Source organism: Melanostigma gelatinosum (genome assembly GCF_949748355.1).
Source record: "Melanostigma gelatinosum genome assembly, chromosome: 21".
NCBI lineage: Eukaryota > Metazoa > Chordata > Actinopteri > Perciformes > Zoarcidae > Melanostigma > Melanostigma gelatinosum.
In genome coordinates, this window is record NC_136654.1 from 5,717,646 (window position 1) to 5,742,139 (window position 24,494).

At 44.0% G+C, this 24,494-nt stretch overlaps 5 protein-coding genes across 6 annotated transcripts; 2 read left to right on the forward strand and 3 right to left on the reverse strand.

Moving 5' to 3' along the window:
- Positions 1-29: 29 nt before the first annotated feature.
- Positions 30-2,738, reverse strand: LOC306794728 (protein VCF1). Its single transcript, XM_079292914.1, has 3 exons — positions 2,051-2,738; positions 1,509-1,614; positions 30-1,210 (listed from the first exon to the last, which is right to left on the reverse strand). Exons 1-3 carry the CDS (start codon positions 2,065-2,067, stop codon positions 953-955), a joined length of 381 nt encoding a protein of 126 aa, XP_079149040.1. The 5' UTR covers positions 2,068-2,738; the 3' UTR covers positions 30-952.
- Positions 2,652-4,905, forward strand: amz2 (archaelysin family metallopeptidase 2). The gene is made up of 6 exons (XM_079293987.1): positions 2,652-2,788; positions 3,355-3,643; positions 3,795-3,799; positions 3,891-4,020; positions 4,294-4,442; positions 4,489-4,905. Exons 2-6 carry the CDS (start codon positions 3,355-3,357, stop codon positions 4,645-4,647), a joined length of 732 nt encoding a protein of 243 aa, XP_079150113.1. The 5' UTR covers positions 2,652-2,788; the 3' UTR covers positions 4,648-4,905.
- A 795-nt stretch (positions 4,906-5,700) lies between these two features.
- LOC306795466 (monocarboxylate transporter 7-like) lies at positions 5,701-9,163 on the reverse strand (the record flags this gene model as incomplete). Its single annotated transcript, XM_079293988.1, has 5 exons — positions 5,701-5,894; positions 6,596-7,588; positions 8,429-8,557; positions 8,691-8,834; positions 8,926-9,163. The coding sequence occupies 5 exons, from the start codon at positions 9,161-9,163 to the stop codon at positions 5,701-5,703; spliced, it is 1,698 nt and encodes a 565-aa protein (XP_079150114.1).
- A 1,566-nt stretch (positions 9,164-10,729) lies between these two features.
- arsg (arylsulfatase G) lies at positions 10,730-16,673 on the forward strand. Its single transcript, XM_079292664.1, has 11 exons — positions 10,730-10,840; positions 11,512-11,751; positions 11,980-12,215; positions 12,430-12,547; positions 12,871-13,017; positions 14,754-14,968; positions 15,054-15,134; positions 15,251-15,359; positions 15,664-15,784; positions 15,890-15,980; positions 16,101-16,673. Exons 2-11 carry the CDS (start codon positions 11,525-11,527, stop codon positions 16,379-16,381), a joined length of 1,626 nt encoding a protein of 541 aa, XP_079148790.1. The 5' UTR covers positions 10,730-10,840; positions 11,512-11,524; the 3' UTR covers positions 16,382-16,673.
- Positions 16,674-16,793: 120 nt separating this feature from the next.
- On the reverse strand, positions 16,794-23,362 carry LOC306795329 (WD repeat domain phosphoinositide-interacting protein 1-like). Of its 2 annotated transcripts, none has more exons than XM_079293811.1 (12): positions 22,952-23,362; positions 21,861-21,943; positions 21,174-21,340; positions 20,956-21,052; positions 20,511-20,608; positions 20,321-20,413; positions 20,166-20,236; positions 19,611-19,718; positions 18,905-19,069; positions 18,699-18,806; positions 18,417-18,556; positions 16,794-18,172 (listed from the first exon to the last, which is right to left on the reverse strand). In XM_079293811.1, the coding sequence occupies exons 1-12, from the start codon at positions 23,035-23,037 to the stop codon at positions 18,051-18,053; spliced, it is 1,338 nt and encodes a 445-aa protein (XP_079149937.1). In that variant the 5' UTR covers positions 23,038-23,362; the 3' UTR covers positions 16,794-18,050. The 2 variants fall into 2 exon arrangements, with proteins under 2 accessions (XP_079149937.1, XP_079149936.1); XM_079293810.1 differs by having other exon boundaries at positions 21,174-21,343.
- Positions 23,363-24,494: the final 1,132 nt, after the last annotated feature.

Genomic DNA, 24,494 nt, shown 5'->3' on the forward strand with positions numbered 1-24,494 from the left:
TTATTTGCAACACAGTGTATTGGTCATATTGAACCATACAGAACCAAGTATGGCTGACAGGCATATGACGCGCACGCACACACGATGCGTAAAATGTTAAACACATGGTTACAAACAGATTCTGAGAGCTGTTTCTTGAGGCTGTTTTTGTGAGAGCATTACGCCGCCTGAGCCGCAGACTCCGGTAGCCGCTCTCACGGCGCTATAATTAGCCAGGATCTAATCTGAGGTTGGATTTTGGTGGTGAGGCTCATGAAGAATCTCTGTTCCATTACCTTGAACCCCTTGAACTGCCACACCAAAAACCTTAGAGTCGTGGTGAAAGTAACTGCAAATACACTATAATTTAACTTTCACCGTGGGTTAGAGAACACAAAGGCCAGAAATGATATTTTACTGGATTGTTTTATTAATACTCCTCGAGAAGGAATCCTGTGGCCTCCATGAACTTCCTTTGGGAGTGGGGATCGCAACATCTCACACTTCACAAACACGCGGCTGACCGCCCCCAGTGGAGAGTAAACAGAACGAGCAGTTATTGAGTAAAGTGCTTCGCTTTATTTAGCTTCACAAGCACTTTGGATCATCGCACATTTCTTGAGATTAGCACCAATGACAACGTCCACGCATCAACGCACGCATGTAAAGAGAATGATTCCTCTGTAAAGTGCACAGGGTGCGTGCACACACATCAATACTGCACAGAAAACCACAGTGGCTGGGCCATGGAACAGCGGATGTGCTTATGGTCTTGACAAATGGTACATGGTGAGGTGGGGGATGAGCCCACTGTGCCCAAAAATCTGTAAACCTCCCCACACATCATACCCCCCCCCCCCCCTTGACCCAAATGTGCTCCTTGAGGCTTTCAAGGAGGAGCCACCGTGACAGCAGTGTCAGCACTGATGGGCGGAGGGACGACCGGTCAGGAGAGGGACCCGAGAGGTCACGGTCATGTTGAGCCCGGACGCCCTCTGGTCTGCAGACTACTGAAGTGCGCCTCCCTCAGGACTCTGTTGATGTCGCCGTAAGAGACACCGCTGCCATCGCCATGGAAACCGTGCTGCAAGGCGCCACCGGAGTCTTCAGGCGTTGGGCTGAGGGAGCACTGGGGGATGCGGTTGTTCTGGCTGTGTATGCACGGCCTGGTGGTGGCCACCAGCGCTCTCTCTGGACTGCTGATCCCATTGCTGCTGTCGCTGCTGGAAGACTGTAAAAAAAAAAACCAGAACAGAGATGGGCTCTGAATCTGAGCTTCGTGGATGGATGCAGACGCTGTAAATAAAATATTCGTTGCTTTTATTGATTTATTTTCCCGGACAGTGGTGCATTGCATACGCGATGCAGAGTGCCGTGTATTTATACACATGATTTCAGGCCGCTTGCCCAGTCTACACACGTCAATAGGCTTTACGTTAGATGGAAAATAAATGACTTTGGCAGATCTATCCTCTCCCAAAAGAACACTGATGGTCTGATGACGAACGTAAAATTCGAGTCCATCTCACCTCCGAATCCAAATCCGACAGGACCAGGCTGGGACCCCCTCCTGACCTCTTGGCCTGAGAACTCAGCTGTTGGTCCTCCTCACTGTCACAGCCGCGGTGTCGTTTCCTGTGCAGAACAGAAATGGAAGGAGCATCGAGTGACGAGAGTGCAGTAAAGTGAAAAAAGTGAAGGAGAGAGTGTGACAGAAACGGCGCAGGCAGGGGGGGGGGGGGGGGGGGAAGGAAGAGTGTCAGAAAGAGAAAATGAAGAGGAACCAAAAATAGCAACAACTCACACTCAGGCAGTTATATGATCAGACATGTTGCATTATGAGAGCACATTTATTAACATACCATCACTGGGGTCTATACATAGAGATTAAACACAGTGTGCATACAACATTGATACTGCATTATCAAACTATTGGTATTAGATTACTGTAATAGATGCCTTAGTTACAATGTTGCATTACAGCAGTGATGCAATCATCACATGTAATATTGGATGAAAAGATTAGCCTCTATTGATGAAAGATGTGTAAAAACAGCTGTTCCTGTGTTACCTGCTGTCTGTCAGCATTTCTGCAGTGTTGACTGATATGGGGGGGGGGGGGGGGGGTTGGCAAAGAGAAAGGTTGACACTCCTTTTAGCCGGATTCAGATATCTTATTTTAAAGCTTTGGTTTTGTCACAGCTCCACGACCGTTGGCAACCTCGCGCTCATCTCATCAGAAAGTCTCGGACGTGTGAGTGAGCGATCCCCAGACGGCTGAGGCGCAGGTCCCCGTGCGGATAAAGCACAAAGCTCCGCTGTGGGTTACTTCAGACCCGTCACTGGTCCAAGTCCAGTCCGCCCTGCCTACGCCTCGGTGGTGGAACAAGCTGCTTGCTGGGCGTCTGAGAGCCAACCCGCTCACCACTATTCTCGTTTACGCAGTCAAATCTCGAGAAATACCGGGCATGACAGCGAGCTAGCCTGCTAGCTGCTACCGTGCGACGTTATGCGAGCTAACTACTTTAGCTAACTACCGCTGCGCTGCACTAACGTTCCGCGTACTGACGAAGTTCTTCCGCCTTCGTATCCCGTCCAGCTGCCGTCAGTCGTAGTTAACTGTTGCCTGCACTTGACACAACTCTGATTCCACAAACTCAATGAGAAAAAAGTTTGATGTATTTTAATTGTAGGATAGCCGATAATAGGAGGTCGTTTGGTGTGCCACAGCAGCGAGCTGGTCTTCTCTGCTGGTCGTCAACGTTTCCCTGAAAGAGCTCCGCCCCTCTGTTTACCTGACGTCATCAGAGTAAGTACAAAGCGGAAATAGATCCCGGTGAACTCGTTTACTTCTAAACATTGGGACAGATTATGCTTATTCTTCTTCTTCTTCTTTTTAAACGAATAAATCCATTCATTTGTCGTAAAATAATGATTTTGATAGAGCGTCGAGGTGAGGCGTTTGCGTTCTCGAACGGAAGTGTATGTACGAAACGTGTGTGTGTGTGTGTGTGTGTGTGTGTGTGTGTGTGAGAATTAATTTACTTTCACATTAACATGTCCTTGTAGGCAACTCACGCTACCTCTGTTATTTTATATACCCTCCTCGTGCAGTATTTCATACACTTGTATACATTTCCATTCAACATCATATGTAGTGTATATTATATTGTTTTATATTTTCTGTAACATACATTTTCCTAGCAAGCTCCAATTTGGCTGCTATAAAGGTCACATGACTGGGCATTGATCAAGAGTTTGTCATAAGTCCATAGGTGGCTGTAGTGGGTCAAAAAATGATCTATATGTTAGCAAAGCCAAATTCCACCTTGACTCTATCTGTAACCGTGCTACTGCTGTCTATCTCTCCTGCAGATGAAGGTGATCCGGCGCTCTGTGGAGACACTGCAAAGAGCTCTGGTCTCCAATCGTCAGGACTTAGCTGAGCTGTACAGAAAGTACACAAAAGAAGAAAGGCATCTTCTGGAGGAAGGATTCCACCCGGGGCAGCCGAGTGCCCTTTTCCAACCCATCACAGTGCACTCTGACTCAGGCTGGGTCTCTGCTCACCCTGAGAAGCCTCAAGACTTCGAGAAGTTCTACGGAGACCATTTGCACAAGACCCCCAATGCAAGCCACGATACCATTGATATTCAAACCATAGGTATGTTTGTGTCTAGTGGGGCTACAGCCTCTGTATTACTCAGTCCTCATGAAGTGTGTGTTTGTGAAAATAATGGTCATTGTTTAAGGAAAGGACATGTAAGTATGTGCATATGTGAGTGCCAGTACAATAACTCATAACCCTTAAGCAGTAAAAGTAAGCATACCATGAGCTATGCAGATGGATAAGACGGTGATCTCCAACTGGACTGTGCATCATTTTGTTATTGTTTTCGTGTGAAATTTAGGGCGACCTGCTACAATTCCTGTGGAATAGGAAACCAAAAGATGCTTTTTGTATTGTTGGGATCACAATGATTGACCTCTACCCCAAAGACTCCTGGAACTTTGTCTTCGGAGAGGCTTCTCTCAGCATGGGTGAGATTTGTACCACAACACCTTTCATAAGAAAATATAACTTTCTCTGTAAATGTGCTGTTGAAATACCAGGACAATACTAAAGAAGAGAGAAACATTGCTTCGTAGTTGAGGAATATTTTTTAACAAAGTGAAACGCATACTCATTTATCATCAGTCGTCTCTGATGATGTAATGTGGTTGAACTGCCACTAGATGGTGCTAGAAGAACAACATGCAATCCAGGAGAGATTTTTTGTTTCCTTACCGACATCTTCTCAACCCTGCTTTCAGGAATGGGTGTTTTCAGCTTTGCCAGGTATGATGACAACTTCTACAGCCAAAGCTATGCTGGGAGGCTGAAGAAAAGGCTTCAGGCAAAGCAGGGGGACTACTCAGTGTTTGATGGATATTACACTCCCCCCATCAGATGCCTTTATGTTTCTTTCTTTGGCACTTCCTTCAAGTGAAAGTTGAACTGTCGCTCAGGCCTTAGTGCACTGGATGGAGGGGGATCAGAGTCAAACGTCCGGACCAGAGGAGGCCACTTCCTGTCAGTCTGTGGCCCACTTCTCCAAACCCACTGAAGCCTTTCAGAGATCCAGACTGTGGCTCAACAGGTGCCTTGACATACTGGGAAAAAGATGAACGATTGTACTTGTTCACAAGTCCGGAGAAAATCTGGAAATATTTGCAACAACTGCAATCTTTCCTGACTGTTACACTTAATCTCCGGACGACCAGCCGGCCCGCTAGACTTAATAAGGTGTATATTGTATTATAAAAGGTCAAATGGCGCTAGTGTTTCCAGTTTCCTGAATCTAAATGATCTAAAGATGCAATATGTACATAAAATAGTTTTACGTTAAAGTTTATCAAATCAAAATGTGACAAATACATTAGCAGTTGAATGAGTTGCTTTTCAGTTGGTCTATAAAAACAAAACTTTAACGTAATTAAGTGATTCAAATCACTCTTGCTTTATTGTGAACAATTTTTCTTGACAAAAACAGCTTGATTCAGACATTTCATATCACATAACATTCCATTGTGTCAGCTTGGTGACCGTTTGATTAAAAAGATACACTTTTAATTACATCTCCTGAGCTTCATGTATTTTCTATAACACGTTACAAAATCCGGGCAATGTATTGTTCTCGCAGCGACATTTGCATCACAGTTTTTCTGGCATCGTTACGCTATTGTTTCCCAGCAGTTCATCAAGTAATAGTGTTACGTCTTACCCTCTGCAATATCTAAGACCGAGGCACCTCCATTCAAGCTTCATCAGTCCATTTTGAACATGTCCATACTTTGCATTTATATCTGTGCGTTAAGGCAAGACGACATCAAACGCTTTATTCACTTGAAGCTAATTTAGTAGTCTAACTTTGTTAATAATTTTAAGAACATTGAGTCTAGACTAAAACACAGTCTGGTACATTAGGAAGGTCAGACACGACAGATCATGTCGTAAAAGTGCTGAGGAATGCTCTCGGATCATAAACATCTTTGGTCGTTCTCTTCATTGTGTCACTTCAGTGCTTTAGTCTTAAGACTCATATGGCTTCCCTCTTTCATTACGCTTCCTCTATCTTATCAGCCCAAGCTAAAAGTATAACGTCCGGGACATCTCTTGTGGCCTCCGTCTGGTCGTCTACTTCAGAGCAATCCTGAGGACTGTCAGATCTTATGTACGGTTCATTCACTACTCTGTTGCTCAGAGTCCCCTTCCCTTTCATGTGCGTCTTCGGGCCGTTTGGAGTTCCTCCTCCTACAGAGTAATCCTTCCTTGGCACGCTTTACCAAACTCAGGAACAGGGCACTCAGTCCCATGCCGACTGCACAGGAGTAGAAGGCGGATCCATAGTTCTGAGTCACATCCACCAGCACACCTGGGGATAGAGGAGAATTAAAATGGGGGCACCCCCAACAAATCACCCGTCATGAGGAGTACAACTAGTGCCTCCTGCGGCTCTGCAGCGGGCTGAGAAAATAACCCTGATGATGTCACACTGATGTCATCAGGGTTATCTCACGTTGGGCTTGGAGACTAAGTGACTAGATTTCTTCTTTTTTTTTAACATACCGGTAAAACCTGTATTACAAACTTAAGGTGGGGAGTTCACAAGACACTTACAAGAAAGTAAAGGTCTTACGAAAAAAAGCCATTGAGCTGCATTATGGGAAATGTTGAATTTGGTGTAGATATTTTGCCTTTCACCTTTTTGTTGATCTGTCTTCCGCAAGTCCCTTAACTTTATAGAAATGAAGTACGATAAGATGGAGTATCTCTTTAGAGCAGACAACAGCTATTCCATCAGAAAGCCTCTGAAAAAGATGATCAATATTAGATGTAATCTGATCTTTAATACAAACTAGACCTCAGAACAGCATTAATGCAGTTACTGTTGCTTTAACTCATTGTCTCTCTCTCTCTCTCTCGCTCTCCATCTTTCAGCCTTGACTTTACTGTGCGACATGTGCATACAGTCGATGAAAAATCATCCTTGTGTGTATAGAAGATACAAGCTGTAGTAAAGGGAAACCATAGCCAGTATCTACAATACACTTATCACTGCAAAATGACTCTTACCTCCCAGTGGGGGTCCAACCAGCCCAGCAAAGCTCTGTATGAACACATAGACACCAGCGGCTGAAGGCATCCGCTCTATGCCCACCACGTCATCCTCAGCCAGCATGGGGATGTGGCTGCATGATATGGTTCCCATAAAGAACCCATATAAAGCGCAGCACACAGCCAGGCCGTAGAACTCCGCAGCCAGAGTGAATCCAACCAGATCCCCCGTCATTGCGATCACGCACACCAGCAGCACAAGCAGCTTCACCTTCCTGAACCGCTCCCGCGTCAGGATCCACCCAATGGAGAGTCGGCCAAAGACGTCCGCCACGGCCATGATGGAGAGCATGTAGGTGGCGAGGTCCCGCTCCACGCCGCGACTCACACTCAGCTCGATGATGTAGAGCGGAGGGACGAAGAAGCCGAGCATGGCGAGCAGTCCGAACAGAGAGTAGAGAATGAAGCTGCACTCTCTGAGGATAGAGAAGTCAGGAAGTTTTGATTTCTTTGCAGATGGCTTTTCATCACCGGATTTCATTCCCCCATCTTTCATCACTTGTTTCTCTGCATCTTTGCTCTTTTTCTCCTCCGTTTCACATTCTCTCATCTCTGCCACAGTGTTTTCCACAGATTTCCTTGCTTCTTTGTGCAGCAACGTCTTCTCCTCCGGGCTGCTGTTGTCTGTGTCCTTTAGAGACTGGTCACCGGAGACCCCAGTGATCAAAGAGCCTCTGGTTAGGTCATTGTCTGGACCATGGGAGTTGTTTTGTGCATGTGAGGTATTGTTTATGCTACAGACCTCTAGGTTTGTGCCCTCGCCATTTTCCGATGTACTGAGAGCTTCCAGGTCCTTGGAGGACAATCCGTCAGTCTCTGTGTCATGGGTCGATCTGGGTTTGACAATGATTGGCCGAAGCAGAGCACCACCGATTATTATGGTGCTCTGCAAACATCCCATTACTGCCATGGTATGTCGCCAGCCAATACGGTCCCTCAAGGCAGAAAAGGCTGAGGGGCAAGAGGAGGTATTAAGTGAGTATTCATCAATTAAACTGCATGCACAATAAGGTCATAAGTATGGAGAGTTTGAGATGCGACTTGTGTACACAGACTATTATGGAAATGCACAAAAGAAACAGAGTACATGACTTCTTGGTGCCGTCAGTGGTACGTTTAGCTGTGTTTCTCTACGTTACAAGGTAAAGCGAGCAAAGTCCAATGAAAGGTCCGAAAACAACAATGTGGTGGTCTGTTTCTCAATACCTGTATTTGGCTCTTAGCCAAGTCCAATAGTTCCCACTATAGGCTTCAAAACAGGTTAAAACTGCATAGTTTGAGTTTAGAAATAGGCTAGATAACTTCCTAGAACAGCTGGGCATTGGTTGTTGAAGATTACTCAAACAAGAATAAAGTGTGTATTTGTTATGGACTTTTTATAACAATTCAAAATAAACTACAGTGCCCATGTTAAGTACGAAAAATGTCAGTGCAAGTCTGGCTATTGATGTGTTTTTATTAGTTGTTGGACAACTACATGGATTAATTGTTAGTGGGATCAGTTGAATGGTTTTAGTCTTTTCTTGGTAATTTTTGACAGTAAGAAAATTGTAGAATATTGCGAGACAACCTTTATAGCCCCGGAATCTTCCAATAAAAATATTTCACTTTAAAGTCTTTCCTTGACTTTTCCTGTCACTAAATAAGCTGTACATGTCACCCTGCCTTAAAGAGTTGCAAATTTAAAAAAAGAAAGAAAATTAGTCGCATGCTTTTCCTTTTATTCCCCATACAAACGCACGTCTTCTCCAACTGTCGGCATAAAACGTCAGTGGAGGCCGTCGCGCTCACCTGGTGCTAGCGCGAACATGGACAGGGACTCTCCAGTGGAGGCCACGGCTGTGACCAGAGACCGTCGGCGTGTGAAATACTGGGAAAGGATGGTCACAGTGGGCAGGAAGGTCAGACAGTAGCCCAGACCTGCACAGTGGAAAAGATTCAAGCTTTCACACTGTAATTCAGCCAGACAAGCCGCTAAAAAGCAAACTCAAAGAATAGTAGCTTTATGTGATGTTCAAATAGAGAGATAAGGGAATAAAAAGCAATTCAATACCTGCAATTAAACCATAGGTGATGTACATTTGATTGACGGAGCTGGTAAAGCTGGTTGCAATGGTGCCGGAAGCAATGAGTAATCCCCCGATCATAACAACAGGTTGGAACCCAAAGCGGTTCGTCAGCACAGCGGAGAGAGGACCTGAGGCCCCATTAAAAGTTCTTGAGTATAGACAACGGAACAGTGATTCTCACAATTTCATGATCATTTCAATCTAAAGTCTGTACTTTACCATTGAAGTTCATGACAAACACGCAGATGGAGAGAATCCATGAGACCCGAATGTTGGTCTCTCCAAACTCCTCCATCAGGTCCTGGAGGAAGATGCCGAAGATCTTAATGATACCGTAGGTGAAAGCCTCCACCATGAAGAAGGCCACAGCAACCGCCCATCCCCAGCCTCCGTCAGGGGCTTCTGGGTACACATTGGGTCCCAAGAAACGTGTCCTCTTCACTCCACACAGTGCCATGCCCTGTAAAGACAAATGACAGTTTGAGTGGGTAAGTCAAAAGCAAAATAATGTAGCTGTGAATCTATTAAGTCACGCAAACATCAAAAGGAGTTTTGACCAGTAAAAACATAAGTAGATCTTGAATTAGAGCTTTGACTTGGCAAAACAATGTTTCAGATATCAGTTATGGATACCCAGTCTGACAATTAAATGTTAAAATGATTTCCATCGTTTTTCCTCGTAATAATTACATTGCAGATATCCAGAATATTCATTCTAGGTATCAAAAATGCAATAGTAGATCAGAGAAATTCAAAGCACAATGCACAGGAAGGGCATGTTTTCCTCGGAAGAATGACGTTATGGATATCTGAAATGTCATTTGTGTATAGAAAAAATGCAATTGTGGATTTCTGAAATACTTTTCTTGATTGGCAGAAACAGATTACAGATATCTGCAATTATGTCCACTCTAGTTGTTAAATGCCAAAACGGCCACTTGAACTTCAATGGATTTAAATATATTAGTTTTGAAATATATACATATAAGTAGGCTACAACCAAAGTAGCCTACTTTTACCAAAGTTAAAATACAATTTCTACTCCTAACAATGTTATTGTGGATATCTTTAATTACCATTCTGACAAAGGAGAACACAAGTTTGACGAGGAGAAATGTTATTATCTAAAATGTAATGAAAGATAGGAGGCTGGTTTGATTACATGTTAAAATGGCTTGCCTTACAGGATGAATACCTACTGCTAACAGTCCAGTGTTTCTAATTGTTCTACTTTATTCCCTTCATGTCCTTATTTTAATTTCCAAAAACATTTAAGGTGTAATGTCACTACCAGATATTATCGAATTGTTGGCTACATGATCCAAACCCCACACACCTTGTTGTTGTTTTTATGATGATCAAATGATTTTAACACACACGTCACGTTTTGTCCTGTTAACAATAAATCACATCATTTCATTTTAAAACAGGACCATTTACTATCTTTCTTTCCTTAATTGAGAGGGGTGGGAGGAGGAACAAATGCTGACTCGTCCCAGCCATCACGCGCTTGACGCAATGCTCTCAGTCCGGCGACGCAGCGTGACTTCAGTAGCTGCTAATACACACTTTGTAAGTACTTCTATCTCGTCCGTTTGAGCCATACATTTAACTCAACACGTGCCGACTATATACAGTGTTTTACGACAGCAAACATACTCGTATATTTTGAAGTAGCTTTTGTTAATCGGGTCTCACCTTCGTGTCGCTACTTTCAGAGCGAAGTGACGAAATTAAATCCTCAATTCGCTCGACTCGTCCAGCTGCAGTAGCTACCCGCCCATGTCTCGCGCATCACCTACACAGTTTCCCTACACATTGTCACGTGCACATGGTCTGCAAACACGTACACGTGGGGGGGGGGGGTACACATTCAAACACACGTGACATGCTCTGCCTCATACAATCTCACATTGTGGGGCACCTACTCCCGGATAATGCACGGAGGGGGTGAGGGGTTTAAGAAATCAGGCTACCGAGAGCTCTCCCCCACAACCCCCTTTATCTGTGGGTATTAGTAGTCCGGGACAGGTCATGGCTGGTGCGGGAGGGACTCTATTCGGCCACTGTTCCTGGTCCAAATCGCCCACTCCTCAACCATCCCACACCTAGATATCCCACCACTATCTGGCAGGTGAGATGACAGTAATCTCTCTGAAGTGACTCATCAAATTCAGACTTGTTCTGCAGACTGTTTTTGTTTCTTAATGGTACATGCTGATATCTCTTTTTTTTTTCTTTCTCTTGGGCTTCAAACTATTTATCAGGGCTGATCCCTGTTCATGTGTCTGTGTTGGTAATGTGTAATCTGCTGCATAATGATAAACTGGTAATACAAATTGAGCTTGATATCGCCTGCAAGAGGAAAGGCACACTGGTAGATGCAAATGACCGGTCGGACTGGTCGAGGTCATCATCACAGACACCCAACGCCCTCTCACTTCATCATTGTCAGTATGTTAATATGCGCACAAGGTTATAGGAAGAAAATGGTTTAAGGCAGGGAAACATGGTTGTATTTATCTCGATCCTTGTTTATTGTTTCCATGGTATTTTACAGCAGTGTATCTAAACGGTTATGATAAATTGTGTGCTCGCTTTATTCTGTGGGGGATTACTTACTACCCTCACTGACTGTCATATATATATATATATATATATATATATATATATATATATATATATATATATATATATATATATATATATATATATATATATATTCTTATACAACTTTAATTTCATTTTGTTGACTTTGTCACATGACAAGCTGAAGTTAAATGAAACCTACGTAACCCTTTGCAGATCTTGACCTAAAATGGTGGCGGGTTTCACCCCGTTTCTTTTGTCTGGGATGCTGATGTGCGTTCTGCTGCTCCACACGGTGTCCCGACATGGAGCCAGTGTGAAGAAGCCCAGTGAGAAGCCCAACTTTATCATCATACTGGCAGATGATATTGGCTGGGGTGACCTGGACGCTAACCAGCCTGATGAGAAGGCAAACAACACGCCCTACCTCAACCTGATGGCAGAGCAAGGCCTAAGGCAGATAACTTATTCCTTAATGATACACCTGATCTGTTAAGTATCTCTAAAGTCACATTATCAAAGTCTGTTGACAATCGGACTTAACCTCTCTGATATCATAGTCTCCAGGGCTTGTACTGCACAGGACATGACGGGACGTTTTCTATACTTTCCCCCCTCTGTGACATTCCCTTCAAATTGCCAACAAGGCAAAGTGTCCTTAAAAACAATCCTGATTTCTTCCAGATTGACAGACTTCCATTCTCCCGCCTCAACCTGCTCCCCATCCCGTGCTGCCATCCTGACAGGCCGCTACGGCCTGAGAAATGGTGTGACTCATAACTTTGCTGTGAGCTCTGTGGCCGGCCTGCCTCTGTCTGAAGTCACCTTGCCCCGCCGCCTACAGAAAGCGGGATACTACACCGCCATGATCGGGAAATGGCACCTCGGCCACAACGGACCATACGGTCCTACTAACAGAGGTAAGTGGGAGCTTGACATTTATACCCCAAAACCACCGGGCAGGTTATCATAAAGTATGACATAAAACTGCTCAAAGGTCACAGTCCAGCCTTTTTTCGCTCACAGCTGACTCAACAACAACCGCCCTTTCATTTCTTATATGAGTAAAACATTCTATATTGGTGGTTGTGAAATATTTCTTCTTGTTAACAATGTGTGTTGTCTCTTTGGCAGGCTTCGACTACTACCTTGGTATTCCCTACAGCAATGACATGGGCTGCACTGACATACCTGGATATAATCTGCCACAGTGCCCTCCCTGTGACTCATCGTCTGGGCCTCAAGTGATCAGGTGTGTTCTCTGTGCTCCTTCTCAAACAAATATGATGCTCTCTGGACATCATTCATTTGATTTATTTCAATTTTAAAAGGGACGATGCAATTTCACATAATATAGGGCATGAAGAGGACAGAGAGATAGTTGGGCTTTGACATGAACAGTGCAATTAACATATAGAGCTTTCTACATCATAAAAACACAATACATTAAGAATATGTGGATACATTTAAATACACATCACACAATACCAACACCACAATACATCTTGTAACAAACCTGTAACCGCATACGACACATGTACCATGTTATTGTTCTCCATTGTTCACATGCTTTAGATTGGAGAGGAGTGTGCACGGAGGCTGTTATTCCAAAGTGGGCCTTCCTCTGGTTGAAAACAGCAGTATTGTGGAGCAGCCGCTTGACCCGTGGACACTAACGGAGCACTACAAATCTGCTGCGACCAGGATTATACACCATGCAAGGTACAACACAGCTGCAAACAAACACAACTCAATCAGGCATTTATATTACACATTTGAATTTGGCACAACCCTCTGCATTACAAGTCATTCTCCTCTCCCATATTTCCTAAATACAGTAAACACTAGTCTCATGTCTACATCATTATGGAACTATAATACACTGGACCATAGTGCCGACATACAGGTGCAAATAATGCTTTAATAAATCATACGGTTCAATTTCTTCATATGCTATTTAAAAACAGCATGGCAGATGTAGCTGTTGATCATAAGTGTTTCTGTAGTAGATGTTGACAGGCTGCTGCAGTGCAAATCCACATGAATGAAGGGGGCGTGAGCTCACCTTTTACTGAATAATTGTGCCACCTGGGTGTTTCATTAAGCCGGGGCTCAACGATAAGGATTGCCTGTTTTCCTGGGGCTAGTAAAATGCCACATCGGGCAAGTAAATCTGGCAACTCACGTCAGCTTTTCAATTATCCTGGAAACAGGAGCTTAGTAAGTGCAATGGTATTAGCGTCACCATGTTTCTTTTTACTGATTTTGGAAGATATTGGAGTTTTATTCATATTTGTTGATACCCAAAAGATTACGTAATGGCAGTAAAGTATGTAGCTTGTGAAATGGAGTTACTTAATATGAAGCTACCTCTTCATTTGGATAACCTGCCAATACAGTATCGGCTCCTGTGTTGGAGGGACAGGAGGAGGACAGTAAACCCTTCTGTATACAGCTGTCTGGCAACTTTCCTTCATGCTATATTACGCGGTCGTGTGAGTGCAGCAGTCGGTCATGTGCTGTCAACAGCCAACAGTGTACAGCTAGGGTGGAAATGTTAAAAAATAAACTAGAATGTGGCTTCGGCATATTTCTGATAAGTTACACAACATGTACATCACAGTTCAAACACTAGTAGTTGACTAAATTCAGTGAAATTACTTCTGTCTTAACCTCTTTGAAATGTTTTTTGGCAACTTCTGGCTGCCAAAAAGGGTCTTCTTTTACCCATCTCTGAGGGGGTCAGACCCCTAAAGGGTCTTCTGTTCCCTTTAGACTGGGTAAGAAGTCTATCCCATTCTCTAGTTGGGGGAGAAGCCCTAACTATCCCAGGGGGTACGACCCCCAAGTGTCTCGTGGGGAAAAAGCCCAAATCTCGTAGTTTTTCTGCTGCTTTTTCTGCTGATCTAAAGCTGGCAACTCCTTCATTTCCTGTGTCACTCACACATGAGTCCTCCTCTTTCTGAGAGCTGACACAGAATGTAACTGGTTTGATCCTGTTAGAACCAGAAGCACTGCATAAGGCTCAAGTGACGATGTTGCACAAAGTGTCTATAACTCCAAACAGTTTATATGTTAAATCACAGCTATCATAAAATAAAACAAGTTATATTGTGATGGTGATAAAAAGTGCACAAGCTATATGTTGTGCTGGTTATACTTTGAAATCAAAAGGGTTACAGGTTATAATCGCTATACTTTTATGCTTTCATACTTTTCTACGATTTTTCGACCGTATCCTCAAAATGTTCTTGAGTTGATTTTTCAGCAGCATGCTGTATAACTTTAAATCAATCAAAAATGTAGTGAAACAAAATTCTAAATGCCATGTTGGGGGGGGTGCCAGTATCGTATGTATGCAAGCCACCGTAAATAAGAAATATATTCGTTATTGCGTGAAGTTGCACAACTCATTGAAGTTCTCTGACGGGGCGTCACATTGTTGATTGTCTGTGCAGGGAGCGAGGACAGCCCTATCTCCTCTACATCGCGCTGGCTCACATGCATGTGCCCCTGGCCCCTCCGCTGCCCCCAGATGCCTCAGCCGCCACCCGTCGCCCAGATGACGCCAAAGTGTACGCGGCAAGCCTGCGAGAGATGGACGGCCTGGTGGGGGCGGTAAAGAGCGCCTCCGATGCCACCGACAAAGACAATACTCTCATCTGGTTCACTGGTCAGTCTGCTGGATGGATTGTGTCTGCTCTCCCACACTAAGATAACGGTGGAAAGGTTATCTTATGTGTGCGCGTTGTGTTTAGGTGACAACGGCCCTTGGGAAAAGAAGTGCCAGTATGCAGGAAGTGCGGGACCTTTCGTGGGAAAGTGGCAGACCAGCAGAGGTATGGAAAAATAAACATCCTGAGAAATTCGAAACTCCTTTCGTGCATGCTTTATGAGGGGGATTGATACTGTACAGTTTATTGCTATGAATCCTCATATCCCTGGTGTGTGTTAGGCGGAGGCTCGGCTAAGCAGACCACCTGGGAGGGAGGTCACAGGGTGCCAACAGTGGCTTATTGGCCCGGGAGGATCCCTGCAAACACCACCAACTCTGCCCTTCTCAGGTACTCCCTCCTATGGTTACGTTATACCGAGGGACTCAAGTGTTCACGAGATGGATTCAACCCTGATGACTGAGGCATAGCACTAGTTCTCTGGGCAGGAAGGAGGGAATGTATTGGCTTTTATTCAAATATGTTTACAACTATTGCATGGATTGCCATGAAACTTGGTAAAAGAGCTTTGTGGTCAAAGGATGAATCCTCACCGCTTTGGTGATTCTGTGACTTTTCCTCTAGTGCCACCAGCAGGTGAAAGATTGCATGACACCAAACAGTCTTCTCCTCTCCTCTTCACGTCCTCTTGCAGCGGAATGGACATCTTCCCAACCCTTCTGTCCCTGGCAGAGGTAACTCCCCCCTTAGACAGACGCTACGATGGCATTGACGCCACAAAGATCTTCCTGCACGGTGAACAGACTGGTCATGAGGTAAACAAGTAGATCTTTTGTTTGTATCAATAATTTCCCTGTACTGTCCGCGGGGGTCGTGGATTAGGTTCCTTGTTGCAGACACAAGTTCTTCTCTTCTCGTAGTTTCTGTTCCACCCTAACAGTGGGGCTGCGGGGAACTTTGGTGACCTGCAGACAGTTCGAACAGAGACGCACAAAGCTTTCTACATCACAGGTACAAGTCATCCTGTACGTGTCTACAGTGCAATAACCAGTCACGCTACATTACAGTCTCATGAACGTGTGAATGCAGTGCGGCTTGTTATGTTGTACACCCATCCTCTTGTCTTTGCAGGTGCAGCTGAGGCGTGTGGCGGTGCAACAGGAAGGCAGCAGCTCCATGACCTGCCGTTGATATTCGATCTGGAGCGCGACGAGGCGGAGGAAACGCCCCTGGGTGTCGAGACACCGGAATACCAGGCGATAGCGGAGAGGGTCGCCCGCGGGAGGGAGAAGTTGTTGTGGGACATTGCCACCGACAAGTCCGTGTCCACGGCAGACTACAGCACAGACGCATCAGCTGCGCCCTGCTGTGACCCAACACAGGCTGTGTGCCGCTGCCACACACTGGGGTGAGGGGTGGGGAAACCACACACACACACACACACACAATAGGCTGAAAGAGAAGCCCACAGACGACGCAAACAGACGTGGAGACAAATATCTCCTTCAGATGTGCTCAGCTGTTTTTGACTTTTTTTTTGTCAAGAAGCAGCCGAGATGTGCAAACAAGCAGAGAGCAAAGAGTTGCAGGCGGCTGAATTTTGACCAGTTGGGATTGTGAGATCAATAAAAAAATAAATCTATCAGACAGTAAAGACAAAATGACAATTTATAAATCAATTCATGTTTCTTGATGTCCAAAGGTTAACTTTGTTGTTGTTGTTTGTTGGATATTTTATGATGATTTAATAAAGGATTTAAACATTATCAATATAAATGATGCTATTTAAAAAAAAAAAAAAAAAAATCAGAACGACACCATGCAGAGGTTGAATCACTGCTCAGCTTTAATGAGTCTCTGGTGTCAATGTCCAGTACTGAACAGCTCAATGGGTGTCCTAGCAGTGCCACCTTTTGGCAAATCAAATGGCATTACCAGGTTCCTTATTACAACAGTACCCTATATAAATGTTATATATACATTATACACACAATAAAAATCCTCAGTATGTATTTACGCATTGGTAGGTCTATGCGTTGATGTGTAATACTTAAAAACATTTTGCAAAATAATTTTTCATACATCAAAGTAATAATAACTTGCACGTTAACATACCATTTTCAGCATCATTTATAGGAAATAAAAATATCAGGATATCACTGAAATTCAAGGACCTGTAACGTTGCCGCGTACAGCTTCACCATCGAGCGTTTCACAGTTAGCTGATGACTCCTCCCGCACATATTTGTTATCGGGTTACATTTGTGACTGCAGGTGTTTAGTCTCATCTAGCGCTACCACAATTAGTATGACGGCTGCATCTGCAAGTCACATTATACTTACTGCATGTATCATGATTTAAATAGTGTATCACACTTACTACATCTCTTCCTTCTTGAGTGAACTACTGCCCCTCTTTATTGAGGTGTGACACATGTAATGAATATCATTCCTCAGGCCTGACAAACATGTCCTTATTACGTAGTTACTTTCAGGTGCTTATCGCTAAGACTTGTAAGTGGCAGAAAACAAGAAATGATCTACAGAGAGTTGACTCATTTCATATTGTATTTATAATATTGTCTGATTGCACTTGCCTTGTTGAGAAGCTGCTAGAATTACCTTTCAGGTGACCTCTCTTAAGAGCATTTCTGTGAATCGTGCCCATGGTTACGTCAGGCCAGGCCCGCCTGTCGTCTCCTCTCTATATATATATATATATATATATATATATATATATAAATTAAAAAAAAGGTTTAACACTGTTGTTAATGGTGTAACATGTTAACAGTGGGACTCTTGGTCTTTCAATCTGTCTAATATCGTGTGAATGTGGAGCGTACCCCCTTTTTACGTGTTTTTTTTCTCTTTTCTTTATTCCTTACAAAAAGTGAGGGACGCAGAAGACAGAAACACCAGGAAGTAACCAAGATTTGACCCTAGGCCAGCAGGGGTTACACATGGAAGGGTGGGGGTGTCACCATGTCTCAACAGAGGAATAGTTTTGTCCAACCCCCTGCTTGAAACAGTCAGATTGTTATGCAGGGATTGGATTGGATGTTTCGTGAGAGAGGGGTTTGGTCAATTACTCTGGTTGCCGAATGGAGGGAACTCGTTCTCGTCATCCAGGCAGACGGGGCCCTCGGCGAACTCGTGTTCTGGGATAACCTCACCCTTCTGGGCTCCAGCTTCCTCAGAGTAACCTGGGGAGAGAAGGGAGGAGGAAAAGAAGGTCTTTGTGGCCAGGAGCCATTTGAGAAGTTTTGAGGAAACCATTTCTAAGATAAAAACTAATTTGAAGAGTTTCTGGAGTTTTGTAACAATATTTAAAACCTCACGACATTTAGTATAAGAGCTGGAGTAATAAAGTCCACGGTAGGTTTTAAGAAGTAACTGAGACGTGTCAAGTTAAGAATCTTGGAAAGGTTTTGATAAGGAGTGCTGTACCCATGAGAGTGGTGGAGGAGGGCGGGGTTGAAGCGAGAGCCACAGTGGCAGCGTATGATTGGCTGGCTGGTTGAGGAGAGTCATCCTCCGCATTCTCCTCTTCCTTCTGTTCCACCTGCTCCTCGCTAGAGTCAAACAGCCTGCACGGACAGGGAATACAAAGGCATCACAGCACCTGACTCACTGTGAGAAAACAAGCCGAAACCAATGCCACATTCTACATCTGCAAAAAACAAAAAGAAGCTGTGATGTGTTTGATGCAGCTCACTAAGACATACGCACCTGTGTTTTTGGATCAGGACGCACTCGCCTCCGTCCTGTGGATCCACATTATAAATGTAGAGACACCCGTCTGAGGAAGCCACCAGCAGGCGAGGGAGCTTCTGAATCCTGACAAGCAAAAAAAACCGCAAAAACACAACGTGCTTTTACAACACAGAAATACACCTCTTCAAAAAACCTCCCTCTCCCGTCTCGCTCTGCCTTACGTAGCGAGGGCGCTGATGTTCTTCAGGCCGAACATGTTGAGTCGCACTGTGGCGAAGGCTCTGTCCTGATGCATCATGTCGGACACCTGGGTGGGCAAGTAGGTGCTGGCCGCTGTGAACATTTTGCCCATGTACGCTGACCATGTGGGAGACTCCTCGTCTTGACTGGAAGGAAACAACGTGGGTCAGAGTTGAAGTTGCCAACGTGAGTTCATCACCACTGGAGACATTCAGATTTCTTTCTGTGATGCTGGATTTTCACATCGTAAGCCACTTGGTTGAATTAATAGAAAACACGACTGGATTGCTTTACATCAGAAATACAGCAGAGGGTGCTGGTCCTTCCATGCGTTGTCCTTTTCTGAGCTATGCAAGGTTCAGGTCCATGTTCTGGACAATGCGTGGGAAGCAGACTTTTAATACAGAGGAATCCCTTGTTACTGTAATATTAGAACATTTTACCAGAGATTTTTCTTTTTTCAGTCTGAAAATAACTATTTTTGATTTGGATGAAAGTACCAGCTTTATAATCACATTATGTCTAAGCTAGTTAGTCAAGTAAGTAATTGATTGACAGAAAACAAAGCAGTGAATTATTAACTGTGTGTGTGTGTGTGTGTGTGTGTGTGTGTGTGTGTGTGTGTGTGTGTGTGTGTGTGTGTGTGTGTGTGTGTGTGTGTGTGTGTGTGTGTGTGTGTGTGTTTACCTGGGGCTGTGCTGCTCCAGTTTAAAGATATGGACTGTCTCAGTGTTGCTGGAGGCGCACAGGAACTGGGCGTCGGCGCTGAAGGACAATGAACTGATGCTGACATATCTGCCACCGACGAGAGACGGAAAAGAATAAAACAGTTATGATTAGATGTACATTTCTTATGAAAAATACAAGCACATAATTGAATTTAAAAAAAAAAGATTTATCCACAAGACCACATTTAGCCCAAATGTAGACTTTCGTCCATGTTTTTACATGGCACCTAGTGTGTGTGTGTGAGTGAAAACAGCCTGCGTCTAATGTTTCGTCCTTGTCTTAATCACTGATACTCTGACACTGGAAGCGGCACAGTGCATTCACAACAAACTCCCATTGGCTACTGAGCAGCAGGAGTTGTCTTACTAACCTGACTGGTGACTGTTGAGTAATAGGACGGTCATTTAAACTGCTGACCTGTCACCTCTCTGTCGTGTCTGGCACGCCACCACCATGAATCATCTTTGTTAATACTTTCTCATTGAAATACAGGGATAAATTGTGAGCGCTGACCTTTTCATGCCTCTGCGGAATTCAAACAGTCTCTGTCCTTCAGGAACGCTGAAGACTCTGATAACGGTGCCCTGTAGAGGAGAAAGTGGTCAGACGGAGGCTGGTGGGCGATGAAACAGAGGGAGGGATAAAAAAAGAAAGGAAGGAGTCCTCACCTTCTCTGAAGCGCTGGCCAGTTTGGTGCCAGAGCCATTGAAGGTGAGGGCCGCCAGGGGACTGTCGTGGGCTTGGATCAGCGTCAGGGTGCTCTGAAGGGGCAAATACATTTATTTTAAAGGGACACGACAACAGCCGCAATGTTTTTGCTTTCCTTTGCTGCTCTGTTAGAGTTTAATGAAGCCTCACCAGGTTGTTGGCGTCGTAGACGGTGATCTCTCCGATGGTGGCGCTGCCAGGGTACGCCAGGTAGGAGTTACTGTGGTTGACGGAGAGAGCGCAGAGGCCTACAAGGGAGCACAGCGGAGGATGAAGGCACTCTTCTCTTTCTTCTTTGTTTTGATTTTCCTGTCTTTTATGGAAAGTAAGTATTTGCCAGTTGCTTCACAATGGAGCTTTAGGCTCTAGGACTTTCTGGCTTTAGGACTCCTCTCAGCTTGTGCTACTGTTACACTATGTGTGAGAGCATTCAGCATTATCCTGTAAATGTCACTTGTCACTATTCAGCAAAAGTTGCGTATTGTTGCTTCAAAGTGAGGTAATTAAGATTTTATAATTAAGGTTCAGAGGAATCAATGTGCACACTTTTCTACATGGTCTGTGCACAGATATCTGTATAGCAGCTTGAGTGTACCTGTGGGGTTGGTGGGTGTGTTCAGCAGGGTTTTGAGTAGTTTCATGTCTTTGATATTGTGGATGTAAACCGACTCCTCGAGGCACACCACCAGCCGCTGAGGTAACAGTGACAGACGGAGAGATCAACGTAAATGAATAAACTATGACGTCGCACAATCCAGAAGCAACAGCTTTGAGGATTACAGGGAGAGAAAGATCCGTTTCCCGTTTTTTCACCTGTCTGTTGAGCCGGACGGAGAGGATGTTGTTGGAGTAGCTGTAGTTACAAATCTCGGTGCCTTTCTTGAAGTGGTAAACGTTCATTCGCCGCGGCATGGACAGACTGACCACCACCACCAGGCTGCTGGAGAACAGTCGCTCCACGATGTAAACGTCCGGACACTCTACTGGGAGAGGGACGAGTGAAAGACCGTGGATACGGATCGCACACTTTTACTCAGAAAAAGACATGAATGCAAATACAATACATTCTGTTGTCACTCCCTTTACTCCAATTTCCTGCACTTAAATTACAAATGACAATGGCTCCACTGCTATCATGCTCAGCTACCAAACCACCTTAGCTCCACTTTAATAGAAACTGTCAGTCCCTCGACAGGGAGTGCATTATCGAGCTCACGCTTCCTTCAAACTTTCTCTTTCATTGTTGCTGTTGAGGATTATGACATTTCCTGTGTTGACCCTCTGCACGCAGAAGAGCAAACATGTCGCGGCCTGTCTGAGCTCAAATAACACTGTCTAGACTTCTATCACTCTGCAGTAACGTCGCCTTGGGGCGGGGATGCTGCGGTTGCACGATGTACTGGATTTGTAGATGTGTCTGCATTATAAGACATTATACACTTGCTGTCACTTTAACTTTTAAGGACGACTGCAGAGAGTGAAGTATAGCGTCCATCTTACCTCCCTCATGGATGCAGTCCAGTTTGTCCACAGCAGTGACTGAGAAGAGCCGGTAGCCGGTCTTGGTGCCCACTGACAGAGAACTACAATAAAAACACACAGGTTACACACACGCACACAAAATACCAACATTTGCTGTCAACATTTGAATACACATAAAGTCTCCTATTGCAGTAAAATAATCCCAAAGAAGCATTTGTATTTGTTTGGTATTACAAGAACAGATTAGTGAATGGATTTGGTTAAAAGGAATTGCTTGCTATTGAAAACACGCATGTTCAATCCCTCCTGTAGCACTGCACAAAATGAGCTAAAATCTCCTAATATTGATGTAATGGATGCTATGCTGAGGGGACTTCTTTACGCTATTGATAACTGAACCATCAATCGTCACGGTTGAGCGGTAGCATGAGGCCAATGTATGTCTGTTACTGACAGGAGGCGGTCACCAGGTCAGATCCAGGCTTTACCGTCATCCCAGGAGGGTCGTCATCTGTGTCATCATGACTTCTGGACAGGACTGTTGACTGTTCGTCCACCTGCTTAGCTTTACAATCAGAGCCACATGATGTGTGTATGTAAGGGGACACCCCTGTGTTCTGCTAGCTAATAAACCCTAAACATGGGTCAGTGGACATCTATAACACAGGTGTGAGTCGTCAAAATGATTGGAGAGTAAAAAAAAACATTACACAGAGACCTCTGACTGTAAAGTTGCCGTCAATAATATTGCTATAACCTGAATATGAACCTATTATGGTATGTTAACTGGTGTACAGAAGAAGGTAAGCTGGAAACTTGCATTAAGTTGTGTCTTATTATACAATAGATAGAAGTTTCGTTACTAATTGTCTAGTTTAATGTTCAACGGACCTACTTCACTGAGGACTAATCTAGAAGTTGGCATGCACACAGAAGCTCTTGGTTTCAGTTTGCACACACACAGACGACTCCCTGATTGTTGGCGCTATTACCAAGCGTGACAGAAAACAAACCGGGGTATGGAAATGCGACTGTAAATAATGATGCAACAGTCAGTTGCAGCAAGGAGATTTGAGTTCAAGCTGGGCCCTGCCCCGCAGGTCGCTTACGTGGTGTCCTGGTTAAACGAGGCGCAGATGAAGGCTCGCTGCAGATCGGTGCCGTCCGTTGCGTCCTGGGACTCCTGGGACTCCATCGGAGGCGCCGAATTCCCTCTCCTCCTGCCGGCCGAGTTTGGTTGGCCTTGGGCTCGGGTCGATTCCCAGCCGGAACCCGCTTCCCCCTCCTCTACCCCCCGACTCCAAGCGCCACGCTCACACTCTTCGGGGAGAGGAATGTCCGGGCAGGACAGACTCAGATGGCACACATCACTCACCGAGTCGACAACCCAGATTTAAACAGGATAAAAGATAAACGATAACACTTTCTTAATGAGCCGTTCCACTTGAGTCGGTCGACACTGTTGTTATTGTGTTATTAACTTCCAATAGCCACACGGCAAAACCAAAACAGCTGATGGGTGGATGCGTCAATTTGAGGTGCATGCTGATTGGCTGGTGGTAACTTGTTAGCCCTCCTTTGCGGCGTTTCTAGTGGTCGAGCCGTTTAAAGCCTCTTGTTGATTTGACACAAAAGTTGCCAATAACACAGGAGCCGCCTATTTAGCGGAAAATGCGGTTGATTGGCTAATTACACGTTCCGTCTTGTCACGAGGAATTGTTTTCATGATTTCATTGGACGAGCGACGTATCACGCTTTTCTTACTGCTCGCTCGAACAGCGACACACCAACGACCCTGGGGGAGATGTGCAACTGCTACACAAAGATATTCCGGTGACTTAAAACAAATGATTATGTTTTTGTTTATGTTAACTTCCCTCTACGTACATTTATTTATGTATATGATTATGTTTACGTAGCGTACCCAAATACAGGTGTTACATTTTTATATTTTATATTTTTTATCCTATTATACCATAAATGCTGCTGTAGCGAAAAAAGTCCCCTTGCGAGATTAATAAAGTATCTATCTATCTATCTATCTATCTATCTATCTATCTATCTATCTATCTATCTATCTATCTATCTATCTATCTATCTATCTATCTATCTATCTATCTATCTATCTATCTATCTATCTATCTATCTATCTATCTATCTATCTATCTATCTATCTATCTATCTATCTATCTATCTATCTATCTATCTATCTATCTATCTATCTATCTATCTATCTATCTATCTATCTATCTATCTATCTATCTATCTATCTATCTATCTATCTATCTATCTATCTATCTATCTATCTATCTATCTATCTATCTATCTATCTATCTATCTATCTATCTATCTATCTATCTATCTATCTATCTATCTATCTATCTATCTATCTATCTATCTATCTATCTATCTATCTATCTATCTATCTATCTATCTATCTATCTATCTATCTATCTATCTATCTATCTATCTATCTATCTATCTATCTATCTATCTATCTATCTATCTATCTATCTATCTATCTATCTATCTATCTATCTATCTATCTATCTATCTATCTATCTATCTATCTATCTATCTATCTATCTATCTATCTATCTATCTATCTATCTATCTATCTATCTATCTATCTATCTATCTATCTATCTATCT